Source organism: Theropithecus gelada, chromosome 4 (genome assembly GCF_003255815.1).
Source record: "Theropithecus gelada isolate Dixy chromosome 4, Tgel_1.0, whole genome shotgun sequence".
In the NCBI taxonomy this organism is placed as follows: domain Eukaryota; kingdom Metazoa; phylum Chordata; class Mammalia; order Primates; family Cercopithecidae; genus Theropithecus; species Theropithecus gelada.
Genome location: NC_037671.1, coordinates 133,494,859 through 133,513,675, shown reverse-complemented (window position 1 = coordinate 133,513,675; position 18,817 = coordinate 133,494,859). Strand labels below are relative to the sequence as shown.

The 18,817-nt window shown below is 40.7% G+C and overlaps 2 protein-coding genes and 1 pseudogene across 4 annotated transcripts in view; 1 reads left to right on the top strand and 2 right to left on the bottom strand.

Annotated features, from left to right (window-relative positions):
* ARMC2 (armadillo repeat containing 2) overlaps positions 1-14,200 on the bottom strand; it is a 126,907-nt gene extending 112,707 nt beyond the window's left edge. Inside the window, exons 1-3 of one of the 2 annotated variants that reach the window (XM_025381935.1) lie at positions 14,072-14,195; positions 8,139-8,399; positions 4,371-4,443 (exon numbers count right to left, since the gene is read on the bottom strand). In XM_025381935.1, coding sequence (XP_025237720.1) covers positions 4,371-4,443; positions 8,139-8,356 — 291 coding nt within the window. In that variant the 5' untranslated portion in view covers positions 8,357-8,399; positions 14,072-14,195. Of the gene's footprint in view, positions 1-4,370; positions 4,444-8,138; positions 8,400-14,071 lie in introns of both variants that reach the window. The other variant, XM_025381936.1, reaches the window with a different exon arrangement.
* Positions 5,905-8,110, top strand: LOC112622142 (annotated as a pseudogene).
* An 888-nt stretch (positions 14,201-15,088) lies between the features above and the next one.
* Positions 15,089-17,189, bottom strand: LOC112622373 (transmembrane emp24 domain-containing protein 2-like). 2 transcript variants are annotated; one of them, XM_025381938.1, is made up of 2 exons: positions 17,032-17,183; positions 16,190-16,935 (listed from the first exon to the last, which is right to left on the bottom strand). In XM_025381938.1, the coding sequence occupies exons 1-2, from the start codon at positions 17,101-17,103 to the stop codon at positions 16,498-16,500; spliced, it is 510 nt and encodes a 169-aa protein (XP_025237723.1). In that variant the 5' UTR covers positions 17,104-17,183; the 3' UTR covers positions 16,190-16,497. The 2 variants fall into 2 exon arrangements, with proteins under 2 accessions (XP_025237722.1, XP_025237723.1); XM_025381937.1 differs by having other exon boundaries at positions 15,089-17,189.
* Positions 17,190-18,817: the final 1,628 nt, after the last annotated feature.

The window sequence follows — 18,817 nt, the reverse complement described above, 5'->3', positions numbered from 1 at the left end:
AGAGGCAAAGAGTTCTTTTAAAAAATGAAGGGATAAAGAAGAAAAAAGGTGGAAGGTCAGGTAGCGTGGGGCCATTTTCAGAATTTTTTGACTGGGGGCCCCAAATTTTAATTACTGTTTAAAATGAAATGTACTTAAGACCCTCACATAATCCACAATAACAACAATAACAGTCTCAAATTAAGTAGTCATTTTCCTTAAAATGGGAGCTTCTTAGACGACTTTTACTTTGCTTTTTGTTTTTTTGTTTATTTTTTTTTGAGATGAGTCTCATTTTATTGCTCAGAATGGAGTGCAGTGGCATAATCTTGGCTCACTGCAACCTCTGCCTGCTGGATTAAAGTGATTCTCCTGCCTCAGCCTCCAGGGTAGCTGGGATTACAGGCGTGCACCACCATACCTGGCTACTTTTTATATTTTTAGTAGAGACGGGGTTTCACCATGTTGGCCAGGCTGGTCTCGAACTTGTGACCTCAGGTGATCTGCCCACTTCAGCCTCCCAAAGTGCTGGGATTACAGCATGAGCCACCACGCCTAGCCGTCTACTTTTACTTTGAACATAGCACCCAACCATTCAGAGGTATGGAAATTTAAGTTCAATGACCCTAAACAGATAAATGCCTATCTTGTCTTAGCCCAACAGCTAATCCTACAGTCCAAGTACTGTACCAGTTTGACAAGGTCCAGGTTATCTCTAGAAAATGAGATTTTTTTTTTTTTAAGGGAAGGGTAGACCCAAACTGAGTGAGTCCCCAAAAAACTAAAGTAATATTAAAAGTAATTTATAGGAGTCAAACTACAGAATCATAGAATAAAGAGCCACTCTACAAAAAGGTAGAGCCACTGAGCTGCCGAACTGGGTCCTCAGGCTGTAGCTGGCTCAAAACCCAAGTGATTCCCAAGATTGTAGACACTTACAAGCCATGTGTCAACAATAGCTGGCAAATTATTTCTTGCAATATTGGTTCATGCTTGCTATCTTGGGATCTTATGTTTGTCATCTGCAACATATGAACAAGTATAATCTTTCTCACAGAGGCAATCTGATAAACACTTTAAAAATGTAAGATACATTTTGAGGCAATTGGGGTCATTTGAACATGGATTGTACATTAAATGATATTACTGAGTAATGTTAATTTTCTGAGCTATGATGATGGTATTGTGGCTATGTAGGAGACCGTCCTTGTTCATATGAGATGCACACTTAAATTTTTGTGGATGAAGTATCACAATGTCTGCAACTTACTTTCAAATAGTTCATTCAAAACAAACATTCATACAAGCACATGCGCGTGCGCACACACATATACTCACACACACACACACAGAGTAACAGAAATTGAGAAGCGCTTGACTAACATACCAATTTCATAAAAGTACCCTTATTGTTGAGTGTCAGAGTACTTATTATAAACATGGATGTTAACTGAATATTTATATCCTAAATGCTGGGCATTCCCGCCTTCTTCCTGCACCTGGAAGCTAGCAACCAGACTTTAACATCCAGGAAACAGCGTGGAAGATACTTCTTTACAGAGAATATGACTAGCCCGTAAGAAAAGTCCTAAAGATACTGCCACTGGGGTGTCATCAACAACACAGCCCAGCCAGATCCCCCTAACTATAGGTGTGGGTAGATACCACCTATAGGTTGACCAACCCAATCCACACGCCACTACTCTTTTTTTCTTTTTTTTGAGACGGAGTCTCACTCTGTCACCCAGGCTGGAGTGCAGTGGTGCGAACTCAGCTCACTGCAAGCTCCGCCCACGGGTTCACACCATTCTCCTGCCTCAGCCTTCCGAGTAGCTGGGACTACAGGCACCCGCCAACACGCCTGGCTAATTTTTTGTATTTTTAGTAGAGACTGGGTTTCACTGTGTTAGCCAGGATGGTCTCGATCTCCTGATCTTGTGATCCGCCCTCCTCGGCCTCCCAAAGTGCTAGGATTATAGGCGTGAGCCACTGTGCCCAGCCGCCACTACTCTTGAGAGCAGCCAAACAAACAGCATGAGGCATCAGAGGAAGCCTCTAGTATAAAAAGCAGAGACGCCGGGCGCGGTGGCTCACGCCTGTAATCCCAGCACTTTGGGAGGCCGAGGCGGGCGGATCACGAGGTCAGGAGATCGAGACCATCCTGGCTAACACGGTGAAACCCCGTCTCTACTAAAAATGCAAAAAATTAGCCGGGCGAGGTGGCGGGCGCCTGTAGTCCCAGCTACTCGGGAGGCTGAGGCAGGAGAATGGCGTGAACCCGGGAGGCGGAGCTTGCAGTGAGCCGAGATCGCACCACTGCACTCCAGCCTGGGCGACTAAGCGAGACTCTGTCTCAAAAAAAAAAAAAAAAGGCAGAGACAAAAATGCAACAGAGACTATAAAGGGAGAAAACTTAGTTAAAAAATCAAAACTACCACTAATATACTCAGATAACATGCTGCAACCATGAAATAAGAACAGACTACTATACAAAGAGATAATGTAGAGGGGAAAGAAACTTTTGAAAATTAAAAATATGATAGCAGAAATTTTAAAAAACTCTAAGGGATCAGAACACAGTCTCTTCCACAAAAAGATGTGAAACAGAAAAGAGAGAAAATAAGAAAACTGAAGTGTCAGTCCAGAAAGTCCTACATCTTTTTTTCTTTTTCAGACAGTTTCACTCTTGTCGCCTAGGCTGGATTGCAACCGCGCAATCTCAGTTCACTGCAACCTCCATCTCCTGAGTTCAAGCAATTCTCTTGTCTCAGCCTCCCAAGTGGCTGGGATTACAGGCACGCACCACCATGCCCAGCTAATTTTGTATTTTTAGTAGAGACAGGGTTTCGGCATGTTGGTCAGGATGGTCTTGAACTCCTGATCCCAGGTGATCGGCCTGCCTAGGCCCACCAAAGCGCTGAGATTATAGGCATGAGCCACCACGCCTGGCCCAGGAAGTCCTACATCTGAATAATAAATTCCAGAAAAAGCAAACAGAAAAAAAGTCGGTAAGACACTACAATGATATTAAATATTCAATTAATATCCATGTTTACTGAAAGGCATGAGATTCCACATTGAAAGGGCCCTTCACGTGCCCAGCATGATTGATAAAATTAGACTCACACAAAGGACCATTGTCATTAAATTTCAGAACACTAGAAACAAAGAGAAACATCCGACGAACTTCCAGAGAGGAAAAAACAGGAATCAAAGTTTCAAATAATTTACTTCCCATGTACCCTTTCTCAAGAAACTATGGGAGGGAATGCTCTACCAAATCCATAGAAAATCAAGAAAGAGGACTTGAGACACAGGAACCACGAAAAAGCCAGCACAAGAAGGAGAAGCCATCTCCCCAGGAGGATGGTGAGGGGCATCCCAGGAGAGCTGTGCTCAGGGAAAGTGGTTGGGCAGGACGTGTGAAGAGTCCTCCAAGGAGGTAAATCCATAGAATGCCTCATGTGCCTGAACATAAAAGGAGATTAAGACCACTGAGGATGAGTCTGGGGTTGAAATTTGAAATACTAATAATACAAAACTTAAAAAGTAAGGCAATTATTAATGCCAGGGAAAACAAAAAGTGGTGCAGGAAAGGAGAATTTATCATTAATTCAAGGCTCAACTATGAACAGGTTTATGTAATCATAGAGAAAACAGATCTAACCAAAGTTTTATATCTATATGGGAGAAATAATGGGAATAGAAAAGGTGAAACGCATTATGATAAGAGGCAAAAAGACAGAAACAAAATCTTCATCTTCCTTAGAAGTCATTAGATAATTCCTCAAGTTTATAAGTCAGAAAGCAGCAAGACAGTGTGGCATTGGGAAGTCTGGATGTAAATGCTAAAAGGATGCGTCAAAAGAGCTTAAAGTGAAAGCCACTGAAAGGGGAACAATGAAGAATAAGGGGACAGGAGATCACTGGATTTTTGTTACTTTTTTTGTAATAAATCTTTGACTACATATATTTATATGTAAATGTGTATATATAAAGAGACTACATATAAATATATGATTTTTATACATGTATAAGATATATAACTTTCATATAAATTATACATATAATTTTTGTATATACAACTTAAGAAAATATGTATGTATAACTAAGAAAGCAAAAATATTGTGAAATATTGCTTACCAAGTTATTATATATTTTAAAAATTCTTCTTTACTATCAAACTATAGGTAAATTATAGAAGTATTTCATTAGATATTACCCATTACATTTGAATAATATAAAATAATCTGCTTTCATATTAAATTATTAGTCTATTTAGGTGTACATGATAATTATCATAGCATATATAAGTACTGATTCCAAGTATTTTTGGCCAATTTCATTTCACAACATAATATAAAGTACTGGTGGTTATATAAAGTACTCACCAGCTCTAGTGGACTAAGACGTGTGCCAGAGATAGGCCTGGAATCAGATGACTCAAAACTGGATGCATGGAGGCTAGCATAAAAGATGGTGCAGAGTGTTAGTTTGTGAAGAATTATTTCTTTATTTATAGTATATATTAGTTAACTCTAGCTAAAAAGCAAGTAAAAGGATGCAATGCATAAACCTTAAGGAAAAACATTTTTTAATGTTATTGTACTTAAAACAGTTTATTAAGAAGTCTTTTGATTACATTTAGGAAGTTTGAAATATACTGAATAATGAAAAGAATAAGTGTATAGAGGAATTTTTTAAAAAGCTTTGTTCATATCACTTCAGAAGGCTGGTATGGGACAACCGCTAGTAACCATTTCATTCCAAAGTAACTTCCTGAACCAGTGTTTGGAATCACTTCTAGGAATCTTGAACAAAATTCAAACTTAAAAAGACAACTACCTTGAAAATCAATCAATGTAATCTATCACACCACAAGCTAAAGAAGATACAGAAAATACAAGCTAAAGAAGATACATATTAGCAGATATAGAAAAGGCAACTGGCAAAATCCAACACTCATAATAAAAATTCTTAGCAAACTAGGAATAGAAGAAAACTTCTAAGAATATCTACAAGAAACCTACAGCTAACATCATATTTATGGTAAGAAAGAGTTTTCCCACTAAGATGACAAAGAAAGCAAGGATGTCCCCTCTTACTACTGCTTTTCAGTATCATACAGAACATCCCAGCTAATGCAATAAGATAAGAAAAAGAAATTAAAAGCATACAGATTGGGAAGGAAGAAATAAAACTCTTTGTTTGCAGATAACAGGATTATCTATGTAGAAAATCCTAAAGAACTGACAAAACCTCCTGGAACTAATAAGTGATTATAGTACAGTTGCAAGATACAAGGTTGGAAACTGAAATGAAAACATATTATCATTTACATTAGCAATCCAAAAATTAAATATTTATAAATCTAACAAGATATGGATAAAATCTAGATGAGGAAAGCTACAAAACTCAGTGAAAGAAATAAAAAAACTAAGAAAATGGAGAGAGCTTCCATTTTCATGGCTAGGAAGACTCAATGTTGTCAATATGTCAGTTCTTCCCAACTTGATCTATAGATTCAATGCAATCTCAATCAAAATCCTGGCAAGTCATTTTGTAGATATTGACAAACTGATTCTAAAGTTTCTATGGAGAGACAAAAGACCCAGAATAGCCAACACAATGTTGAACAAGAAGAACAAATTTAAAGGACTGACACTCCCTGACTTTAAGACATATTATAAAGCTACAATAATAAAGACAGTATAGTACTGGTGAAAGAATAAACAAATAGATCAATGGAACAGAATAGAGGGCCCAGAAGTAGACTGACATAAATACAGTCAACTGATCTTTGACAAAGGAGCAAAGGCAATACCATGGAGAAAACATAGCTCTTTCAAAAAATGGTGCTGGGCTCTTTCACGGAGGTGGAGGCTCGATGCATTCAAGATCCACCTTCACTCATAACCCATTGCCATGGCCAAAGAAGACACTGCTGCTGGAGGTGCAGTGGATGTTAATACTGCTTTAAAAGAGGTGCTGAAGACCAGTCTCATCCAGGACAGCCTAGCACATGGAATTTGCAAAGCTGTCAAAGCCTCAGACAAGAGCCAAGCCCATCTTTGTTGCTTCCATCTAACTGTGATGAGCCTGTCTATGTCAACTTGATGGAGGCCCTTTGAGCTGAACACCAAATCAACCTAACTAAGGTTGATGACAAGAAACTAGGGTAATGGGTAGGTTTCTCTAAAACTGACAGGGAGGGAAACCCCATAAAATGGTTGGTTGTAGTTGTATCGTAGGACTACGGAAAAGAGTCTCAAGCCAAGGATGTTATCAAAGAGTACTTCAAATGCAAGAAATTGACAAGTAAAACCTTGGCTCATATTCCTAAAAAACAAACAAACAAAAACAAAAAAACAAAAAACAGTGCTAGGACAACTGGACATCAACCATCTACTTGCAAAACAAAAACAAAACACAAACCTAACACCCTTCACAAAAATTAACTCAAAATGGGTCATAGACCTAAATGTAAAACACAAAACTATAAAATCCCTAAAACATAACACAGGACAAAGTCTAGAAAACCTTGGGTATTCCGGTGACTTTTAACATACAACACCAAAAGCAAGATCCATGAAAGAAATTGGTAAGCTTGACTTCATTAAAATTAAAATGTTCTGCTCTGCAAAAGACACCATCAAGAGAAGAAGAAGAAAAGCCGCAGAGCAGGAGAAAACATTTGCAAAAGACATGTAAGATAATGAATTGTTATCCAAAACACACAAATAATTCTTAAAATTCAACAAGAACACAAACAACCCATTTAAAAAATGGGCCACAGACCTTAACAGACACCTGACCAAAGAATACACACATATGTAAAACAAATATATAAAAAGATGCTCCACATCGTATGTCCAGGGAAAGTAAATTAGAACAATGAGATACCACTACACACGCATTAGAATGGCCAAAATCTAGAACACTGACAATGCCAGTGCTGGCAAGGATGTGAGGAACAGGAACTCTCATTCATTGCTGGTGAGAATGCAAAATGCTACAGCCCGTTTGGAAGACAGCTTGGCAGTTTCTTACAAAGCTAAACACAATCTTCCCATACGATCCAGCAATCATGCTCCTTGGGATTTACCCAAAGGAGTTGAAAACTTCGACAGGTGTGGTGGCTCATGCCTGTAATCCCAGCACTTTGGGAGGCCAAGGCAGGCGGATCACGAGGTCAGGAGATTGAGACCATCCAGGCTAACATGGTGAAACCCCATCTCTACTAAAAATACAAAAAAAAAATTAGCTTCGTATGGTGGCGAGCACCTATAGTCCCAGGTACTCGGGAGACTGAGGCAGGAGAACAGCGTGAACCCGGGATGCAGAGCTTGCAGTGAGCCGAGATCGCACCACTGCACTCCAGCCTGGGCAACAGAGCAAGACTCCGTCTCAAAAAAGAAAAAAAAAAGAAAACTTATGTCCACACAGAAACGTATACATGGATGTTTATAGCAGCTTTATTTGTAATTGCCAAAACTTGGAAGCAAATGAGATGTCCTTCAGTAGATGAATGGATAAACTGTGGTATAACCAGACAATGGAATATCATTCAGCACTAAAAAGAAATGAGCTATTCAAGCCATGATAAATCGTGGAGGAAACTTATTACTAAGTCAAAGAAGCCAATTTGAAAAGGTGACATACTATATATTCCAACTACATGACATTCTGGCAAAGGCAAAACTGTGGAGACAGTAAAAAGATCAGTGATTGCTACTGGGTGGGGGAAGGAAGTGAAAAATAAGCAGAGCAAAGAATTTGTAGGACAGTGAAACTACTCTGTATAATATTATAATAGTGGTTACATGTCATCAGAAATTTGTCCAAACACATAAAATGTACAACACCAAGAGTGAACCCTAATGTGAACTACAGCCTTTGAGTGATAATGGTGTGTCAAAGATGTTCGTCGATTGTAACCAATGTACCACTCTGGTGGGGGATGGTGACAATGAGATGCTGTGGATGTGTTGTAGTAGGGGGTACATGGGAAATCTCTGTACCTTCCACTCAATTTTGCTGTGAACTTAACACTGTTCTAAAAAATAAGTCTATTTTTAAAAATTATCCATAAGAATTAAGGGAAAGTATAACCTGGTGCTTAAATATCTGAGTGAACAAGAATGTGAAATACCCTATACCTGAAGGAGGAAGGAGGTCTATTTTCTGACGTTCTTGAGGATGCAGGTCCGAATAGTTTTCTTTGGGCTTCCTGTGGTGTAAATGGTCTTTGGGTTCTAACTGTTCTTAACGCATTTCGTGCTTCACTTATGATTTCTGCACTGGTCTTCTGCTTGGACACTGAAGATCGATACAATGGATCCAGTTTTCCTAACATTTTATCATCTGGAGACAGCATCCTTCCTTTGAAAGTAAAATATTCTTCAGATAGACACCATGCCCTGCAAATACATGGTACAAAACCCATTAATTATTTGTATCCAGGACTTTATACAAATGAATGCTTACGCCTATCCATATATTAAACCATTCCTCCATATTAAGCTTTAAAAATCTGAATGAATTTTTAATTAAAAATCCACCAAGCAGTTAGAAGGTTAGGATCTGAGAACAACTCTCAAAAATGTAGAGAGGAAAATTTCCTCAAAAATATACAACCGAGGAAAAAGATGTGCAGGGAAGAAACCCAGGATGAAAGCTAAAGCCAGAGAGAAAGACTAATCATGAAAGAAGACAGAATAGGAAGAGCGCATCATCTCATGGTCTTCAGCCTACAAAAAACACTGAGGGTTCCGTTAAAATGTCTACAGTTTCCTTTTCTTCCCCACTGCCCTCCACACTATGTGATACTATAAGGTTAAATTTTAGACAGAAATGTTGTATTTCTAAAGGACACTTGATTTTGCAACAAACCTCAGAGAATGGTTCAGCCCCACATTTGTCCATGATACAACTGAATGAATTGATCCAACTCACCTATAATTTGAGGTAGTGACCTAAGTAAATAAATACCAAATATCAATACCAACTGATCCTTTCCCAACACCCCTTTCTGAAAGAGTTAAAGTCATTACAAGGGCCATGAGAATGCAGATCCTTCTCAAATGTTGGTGTGTTCCATGGAGACAAATCTAAGCTTTAAAATAGGACAGATTTTTAAAACGTAATTCTAATGAGTACATGGCATTAGGTGTTTCTTAAAAAAAAAAAAACTCAAACCCCATAAAATGCCATATCTCTAGAGAGACAGAGGTCTACATGGATTTTCCACCTATTTCAGCTGCCCAATTTTAGAATAACTTCTGCAAAACAGAAAACTGCTTTGTGACATATTCCCCAGGAAACTAAAAAGATTCCATTTCTATAAGTAGAATTAACAGGTGATTCCTTAGACAAAAAAGATTTACTATATTATGATTCTAAACATTGTTACATAACAATAGACAACACGAACATTTGTTTAGCTCTACACAGGCCCCAACCAAAGAGTTTCTGATGAAAACTATAAACGATATGTCATACTTTTCATATGGAAATGCCAGGTGTTGAGTTAAAATAGTAAAAAAATTACTTGATAAACAATGCTATTTTAGGAATTTTTGATACAGGATTTTGAATTTAAGCACAGTCCCTACAATTATGTTCATTAATATAACTATCAAAAACAATGAGGGGCCTAGTACATTTTATTTCTAATAATTTTGAAATGATTGGCTTTCACTTTAAAATATTCAATGATAATTATTTAAAATATATACACAATTTTTTTTATCTACATATATGCATATTATTTTTGGATGCATAATACAAATTCAGTCCCATAACATCTAACTTAAGCGGCCATGACAGGTTTGTTGGTCTGTTTCTAAAAGACCTACTGCAGTAAGAAATTGTGCCACTAAGTGAGAAGAGGTTTCTGCACAATAAACAGGCTTCTTCCAGAGCCTAAATCAGGTTTGCCACCCCTTTGGCCTCACATGGCACTGATTAGTCTAACAATGTCCAAAAGTAATCTGGCAAATCTAATAAAGATTACAGAAAGTTCTATGGGGAGTAATAACGGACTCTCACTCCTGACCTAAGATTCTCTCTGGCTCTCTTTGAGTTTGTATTGAAAACTAGACTCTTTCAGAGAGTGATGAAGCAGGAACACTTACTCAGGTCAAATTCTTTCTGTGAATTACCTGGGGGCATACAGGAATTTAGACTGACCAAATACTATACTGACAGAAAGAATGTAGTTACAGGGCTAAAAATATTTTTGTCTATAATTTTTACCAAAAATTCTAACACAACTTTCTCTATCCTTCTTCTTCTCTTTTTCCACCAAATCTCACTTTAACAATTATATTGTGAGAAACTTGTACAATAATGTAAAATCTGCACAATATGTTACGATCATATGTTAATATTCACTAAATCAATCATGGAAATATTTAATAATACATGTGAACTGACTTAGAAGAATTAGAAGTGGGGCTTTGGGCGGAGAACTTTTAAATTGATATTTGTTAAACTACAAATTATTATAGATGGGTTTTGCCAACTTGAAAAATTAATCACTCAGGACCTGAAAGCTTATCTACTTAAAGTATACCTGAACCATAACACAATAATCCTACAGAAATTCTAACTTTACAAAATTTTCCTGCCAAGTCGAGCAAATCCATTCAGCCAGTAGTACTGATTAACTGTTTCCTAAAAGGAACACAAAACCATCTTCACTCTCAAGCAAGAACCGCTAATATGAGATAAACATTTACTAACACCAAGCACTGTGCTAAGTCCTCTTGACTGCATTATCTCAATTAACCCCACAACAATTTTGCAAGGTGGACAGAGTCTTTTTAAAAAAATAACTAGAGACGAGGTCTCACTATGTTGTCCAGGCTGGTCTCAAACTTCTGGGCTCAAGCTATTCTCCTTGGCTTCCTGAAGTGCTGGGATTACAGGTGTGAGCCACCATGTAATCTATGGTCTGGACAGGGTCTTAAGCAATAGAAAAAAAGCTATGATACATTGCCCACAGATAATATTCAAACTCCTACCCACTAGATGGGGTGGTAGGAGGTGGGGCACTTAGAGGCATTGGGGCTGCAACTATTAACCCACTCACATAGAGACCCCAATATTTTCCCAACAGGAACAGCCTTCTTGGTATGCACCAGCTGAGTATTTACCCTGCTTATACTCAAATGATTTAAATACAAGGTAGAAACTGAAGGCAGCAATAAAAAAAAAAAAAGAGAGAGACAAATTATTTATGTGATCACAAAGGAAGAAGAGATTTCTGATTGGGGGAAGACATCAGGTAGACTTCCGGGAAGAGGTGTTGCTTGAGCTAGGTTGTGAAAAAAGGGCTGAATTTGAGCAAGTGGCAGTGGCTGGCACTGGAGCTGGAGTAGGGAAGGAAGTTCCAACAAAGTCAGCAAGTGAGCCAATGCAAAGCATCAAGACACACAGGGTGTGTGTGGACAAGGGGAACTCTGAAAATGGTGATTGGGGCTGAACCAACTAAATTAAATGGCGAGAATTTAAAAGTTGATGAGCAGATCAAATAACAACATTTTGAGGGATGATGTGATCTGGCAGAGATGGGCAGGAAGGAAAGGAGGGCAAAGATCAGAAGTAGTGAAATCGGACAGTTTTTATGTAATCACCCAGCTAACTCTCAAAGGTCATTTCCTCAAGGAAGCTTTCCTGAACATGCCTCTCCCACCCTGCTAGCCTGAGTTAAGGGTCCCTCCTCCAGACTCCACAAAGGCCCCCAGCTGGTCTCTGCCACTCCACCCTCCCACTGTGTTAGAATTGCCTGTGCATGTGGTATCGGCCCGAGACTCTCCGCCCCAACCCTCCACGTGAGGCACAGCTGAAGGTCAACACTTACATAATCACTAGACTCCATTTTTAAATATAGACGTGAGCTAAGACATTTTCAGATGAAGGCTGCATAGTTTCTCTAACTGGAGATATTTGTTACAGTGAATTATGAAATATGGACCTTATTTCAAATCTGTCTTGATGTTATGTGGTCAGATGAGTTCAGATTTAGCCTCCTTTCCCTGACTTGCCTTTATTTCAAGTTGCCTGGCACAGAGTAGGACTCAATGTTGTGATGAATGAGTGAAGTATGGAAAGCCTGAGATACAGGAGTCAAGGTGAAGCACAGGTTAGAGGAAAGACGAGAACAAGTGAGGTGCACTGAGAACAGAATTAAAAACTGAGAACAAAATTAACAGGATTTGGCATCCATGATTCCAGGAAGAGGCCAGAAACAACACTGGGTATGCAAACCTAGGGGAGCCAGAGGGCAAGGAGCCTTTTAAAAGAAACAGGAGAAGCAGACTTCAAGAGGAAAGAAGAAAGAGGTTGAGTTCTGTCTTGCATCACACTATCCTGAGTCTGTCGTATCCACAGGACCTCTAGAGGGTGACCACCACCAGCAGTAGGAAATTTGAAAGTGAAGAACTTTTTTTTCAACAAGATATTTCTTATTGGTCTGGGGGAAGGTTCAGAGTCATAATTTATAGACGTTTATAACTAATTACAAAGACCTGTCTTTACTGTTGTTGCTAATAGCCACTGGAACCAGAGCCTTCTTGCTAAATGCAACACTGCGCTACCAGGATGTCTGCAACAGGGGAAAAGCAGGCCAGTTTCATAGCCTTCCCTGCAAATCAAATACTCAGGACCCTTCCGTAACTCTGAATCATTTTTGTATTAATATGAGCATCCAAAGAGGCAGTGGTTAAGTGCTTAGATGCTGGAGTAAGGGTTTAAATGCTGACAATTCACAGCCATGTGACCTTGGGCAATGCCTCTAATATCTCTAAGCATCAGTTTCCTCATCTGTAAAAGGTGCATGCTAATAATTGCCTCATAGGATTGTTTGAAGAATTAAATGATATAATACATATAAAGTGCATTAGCACGGTGTTTTAATATGGCCCTTAAAATGTTAACAATGTTAACAGATGTTAACAATTATTGCCCAAGTGCTACATGATAAAAGGATACAGCAAACTCATTTCCACCAACGAAAAACTGCATTTTAAAAAAGAAACTGCAAAAGAGAGAATGACGTTTGTTCAGTGTTTCTATACATAAAGTTTATTATTATTATTATGCTTTAAGTTCTACGGTACATGGGCACAACGTACAGGTTTGATACATAGGTATACATGTGCCATGTTGGTTTGCTGCACCCATCAACTCATTTACATTAGATATTTCTCCTTTTAAACTGCGGGTGGTGGTGCTTGCCTTTATGAAAACAGATAATTTTTATTAAGCATTTTATTGAATATCAGCGATGCCAAATTAACATCAACAACTAACCAGAATCCCATAGATTAAGAAACCAGGATAAAAATAATAAATGGTGCTTGCTTTTCAACCAAGTTAAAGTATAATAATTATAAATCAGGGTGGGACGTAAGATCTGTTGTGTTACTTGTGGGAATGGATCACAAAAGGCATTATGTATACACTCCATGATTTTAACGTATGTTAAATATTGTTACACATACATTTTTATTTATTGAGGCCCTGTTGCCTGAAAGTGCCCAGATATAAACTGTATGACTCTGGCCTGGTCACCGCCTGCCTAGACAAAGCCCCTTAGTCTACCACTCTCATTCAACAAATATTACTGGGCTTCTATTAACCACCACGTACGTGGCTAAGTGCGACAGTACATAAATAAAGACAACCGCCCCGGACCCCTGACAACATGCACAGGGACCCCTGACAACATGCAACATCGCCTCTCTACCCTATCCGAGGACACACAGGCAGACGACGGCAGGAGGGGTCCCCGGTGAGCCGCAGGGGAGACCTCACCTCCCGCGCAGACAGCGGGTCCCCTACCCACAGCAGTGCCCACTCTTCCACGGTCCCGGCCAGGGCAGAGCGCAGCAGCATCCTCACCCCGCCCGGCCACCCTCCCACTTCGCCCTGCCGCCAGCGTCTCCATGGTAACCGTACACAAACTACCTCCCGCCGCCCGGCCGCCAGATTGCGGGGCCAGGCCGCTGCAGGGCGGGCGGAGCCGGCCGGGGAATGAGCTTGGCGAGGGCGCAGGGAAGGAGGCTTCCGGCCTGACCCAAAGCACCTGTAATGAGCGCTTGAAATAGCAGCGGCTGCGAGGTTCAGCTCATCCTCCGGCTCTCCCCAGGCAGTGGCCAAGGAAGCGGCGCTGGAGCTAGCGGGGTAGCCCCAGGTCGCCGCTCGGCCACTGGGCTTGCGCGGGTCCCGCCAACGCATGCGTAGAAGCTCCGAGGCGTGGCGACGGCCGGAGCGGGTGGGAGGAGCCTGGAGAGGGCTGGAGGCCGGGAGGTCAGAGCAGAGCCGGCATCATGGGCAGGTGTCCGCTTTTAAATTAGCAATTTGCCGAGCCACATCTGTTGCTCCCCTAGCGGATCCCAGCGCATCTGTTAAATAACAACAGGCAGGCCGGAAGCTTAATGCTTGCGGGTAAGAAGGATTTACTGGCTCAGGTTAGGGGTCTGTATAACCTCTGAGTTATACAGAGGTTGTATAACTGAGCCTCTGTTTCCTCCGATGTCAAGTGGCAGGAAATATTAATAATAGTACCTATGGAGGTCTTGGGCTGTTATGAAGGTTGCATGAGAAAATAGATGTAAAGAGCTATGCGCGTGACAATCAACGAATATTAAACTGTTGGCTGTTATTAAGCCCCTGCATTTGTAGAGCACTTCAGAGTTCGCAGAGTATGCACGTAATCGTACCTTCTGAATCTGAGGAGGCAGCCTGGCGTCCCCATCCACAGGAGAGAAACGGGGGGCCTGAGGTGTAGTGATCAGGAGAAGGAGATTCCAGTCTAGGTCCCCCGTGGCCAATCATTTTTTGTTTGTGATCACAGTTGAACGGCAAAAAGCACTCCATTTGTGTGTTTCTAGTTTAAATTCCCTTCTCTCCTATTAGACCATTTAGCAACACTTTACGGTGTTAAATACAAGTGAGATCATAAGCACTCTCCATTCAGGTTTGCACCACGTTTTATAAATATGGGGATTTTCCAGCTGAAGTGCTATTTGTCATCAACATTGGAAAAATGCCACTTCCTTTGGTGCTAAGCATCTTGTAAAGAATAACTAAATTGAAAATATTTTTTTTTTGTTTTTAAAAAGAATTGTTTATTTACTGAACCTGGGGCATATTAGATACAACCAATTTTAAATTTACATATTTTAAGTCAATTTTGAAGTGTTTCACACACACAAAAAAAACTGGTATGCAACAGTTGTCCTAAGGTGAAAGTCACCTCATGAATAAACTGTTGCAAGTGTTCTCACCCAAAGTGGAAAAATTGCTTATCCTGAACATGAAAACCTGTAACAAATTTAAATTAATTATATAAAACTCGTTACTTGTAGTCTTCCCCTTGCAAAGATAAAAAAAAAAATGTACAAGTAACTAATATATATCAGTCACAACATAATCCTAGATCATCCCCATACCGAAACCAGATGCTCTTTTAATTTTAAACCCATCATCAGAGAACAAGAGAAAGTCATTTCATTTTACACAAAACAAGATTCACATGTGCCAAAAAAGAAAGACCCAAGAAAAACAAAAACCCAAACCCTAATGCTGACACTGATGTTCAGTGCCCTAAACAGTGGCCCAAAGGCCACTGATCAAAAATAAAATAGTGGCTGTATATCACTGCAATGAAATCCAAGAGGCTTTAACCCTTTGGCATCAGAAATCTGGATTTTTCCAATTATGTAAATGTTTATTTCCTACATGCCAAGAGTGGGGGAAGTGAATGTGCCAGTGTGGAAAGAAAAAGAGCCACCACTCACTGGGACACCCAGAGAATTGGCTTTAACAGACAATTAGAAGGTTAGACAGAAACCCAAAAATGGTTATTAGCTGCTTGTGTCATCAATTTAAGTGGAGATGATTAAGTCCTAAGGTACAGTGTAAAAATGTGTGCGGGAAAATGTATGCTGAGTCGTACTTTTAAAGCAAAAGAAGAAAACAAAGTATGAAAGTACCCAGCCTGGCGGCATACGCCCAAGTCAGAGAGCTCTGCCATTAGGATGGGCAGAAACCGTCAAGATTCATACTGTTGTTTCTTATAAGGACTCAACAAAATGAATCTGCAGTGACTTGAACCACAGACTGAGGGAATCCAAAGAATGCAGTCATTTTAGTAAAGTACTATCAGGCTTTGTGCTGATTTCCTGAACAAACTGCATTATATTATGAAAGCAAAAGTAAAAGAAGTAATAAAAACTATACTCCCATATTTCACTTACAGTGTTTGAGTTCCTGGAAGGACCTATATAATGGAGGCAGCATTCAAACAAGAAATGATGCCAATCAACTGTCAAATTTGCACTATAATTTTCCTAAAAAGGTGTTTTTCCCCCAATATCTATTCATCACAAAGAAACATAAATTGTGAATGTACAGTTCAGAAAATAAAAATAGAGAAACTAATGACATTATTATGACCAAGGTGTTTGGTAAGTGAATTCTGAGTTGGGATCATCAGGAAGAGGCTTTTTAAACAACCCTCCGGACTTCAAAAAATCTCTTCAGGTAGTAGATCTGTCCCAATGTCATGGCAACTAGAACAAGAGCTTCAAAGAAGGACCAAAGGACCACTCTGCTGTTTGTGTTGTCGTTGATGGCTCTGTGTATCCTCTCCCGGACTTCCATGTATTCCTGTTCGTGCTTTACAGCTGTCATCGCCACTGCTAGCTCATTGATCATTTCTTCTAGCTTGTTCTGGTGAGCTTCTGTTTCCATGTCTTGTCCTTTTGTAGCCTCCCCAATATCAATGGTGAACATTACTATTTTTGGAGTCATGGTGGACATCCGGTTACTAAAACAAAATTTGTATGTTCCGTCCATGTGAGCAGCAAATGTGCATTTCCCACTGGATTCTCTCTCTCCTTTGTAAATTCCTTTGTTATCTGGTCCTGTAATCTCCACGTCGATGTCCAGGAAGCCGCCCTCCACCACCTCGAAGATGAGGCCCATCTTGGTGCCCGAGGTGACCCGCTCAAAGAAGCACTCCTCAGCATGCGCGTCGATGCTAACGAAATAGCCCGAGACCGTGGCCAGGAGAGCGGCCAGGAGCACCCGCAGTTCAGCAAGCGTCACCATGGTGGGGCTGAGGCCGAAGCCAGGACCCGGACTGCGGCCTCCAGAGCCGCCGCCGCCGCCGCCCCGCTGCCTTCTCAGCCACCGCCCTGAAAATATTTTTGAGCACATACCATGTGTAAGGCATCGTTCCAGGTGGGAAATGATGCTAACCTGAACTAAAGGAATGTAAATATTCTTCAAAATACTCAGGAGGATTTCAAACATAACAGAAAATAAGTACCTATTCATTGATTGGATAATTTTAGGACCCGAAACAAAATATTTTGTGTTCTTCAGGATTAAAGTATTTTCCAGTGACTCAACATGACATATCAACAATTCCCATTTACTGGTCAGTGGACTCCATTGTGAAATGGACCATTGCCCATTTTAAATAAAACTGTGTGTTTTGAATTCACAACTTGTGAGACGTCATACAATGCCACTTTATTTTGGTCTCTCGCTATCATTTTAAAATTTATTCAGTGCTAGTTATCTTCTCCTGTCCCTGGATGGGAAGAAATTTGGGGGTAAAGCCCTGGATTTTTCTGCTCATTCTTAGATAACTGACAGTCCTGTCATAACTAAATCTCAACCACAGCTTCATTTCAAAACTATAATGTTGGGTGCAAGATTTAAACAAATGCATCAGACTTCACAGAAAGTAAGTCTTCCTCCCCCAATTCCAGCCCCCAGTTTAAGCTCTCTAGCTGGCCTTCCCTGAAGGGGTGCACTAGGCTTAGGCTTGCCCCCCACCCCCACCTGCCCCCCTGTTCACTAGAGGTTGTTTAAGACCCAGCTTGGATCAAACCGGCAGTGAGGAGAAGGAGGTGAAGGAAGGAGATGGAGCATTTCTTCCTGTAGTTGAGCAGCTTCAAGCTTGCTGTGCTGGCCTGTGGTTAAAGCAGCTCATGTAGGTCTTTCCTGATCCTTTGGAGTCTCCCACTGATGGGGACCTCCCTCCTGGGGGCTCCTGAAAATCCTAAAAACACAGGGTTTATTGCAGCTTTCAGTGCCCCTTTAGAGAGGTCCCAAGGGAAAACCCACACATCTGTTACCCTAGTGATTTTGAGAGCTCAGGCCTGTCTGGGTGCAGCCCCTTCCAGGCTGCCATAGGCGGGAGCTTTAGCTTACCCAAGAGTGAGTCAGGCTCCAGTTCTCCAGGCCACGTAACTACAGTCTCTGGCAGTCCCAGGCCCCTGGGGAAGCCCCTCTCGCTGGCTTGAGATGAAAGGCATAGCACCCCACACTCCTTTCTCCAAGGAAGTTTCCCCACACATCTTCCCTTTCCACTCTCTGACCCCTTATTTTTAGCTGCAGCCTGGGTGAGGGGTTGAGGGGGTCTTAGGTTTCTTTGTCACCTGCCCTACGGAGACTCTGCCTCACCTCACTTGGAACTGATGATTACATAATTACCATCTCAGTGGAAACATCAGCCTAAAAACCTCTGGTGCAGCCAATTACTAGCTGTGGTCTTATACCTTAGGATCTTGGTCTAAAATAGACCGTAAGCAAGCTACTGGAACCTGATGCTACCCAACTCAGCTGGCCAGGAAATATCTGCTGGGCAAATTAGAACCATTGAAAAGAATGACATGGGTAGAATTAGAGGAAGCAGTTATTTGAAGCAATGAAGCTCCCCAACTTACCTCACTGCAGGACACTATATGAGAAAATACTTCGGCTGTCACAGCAGTGGCGTATTATACGGACCTGGCTGTTTCTCCACTGTTAC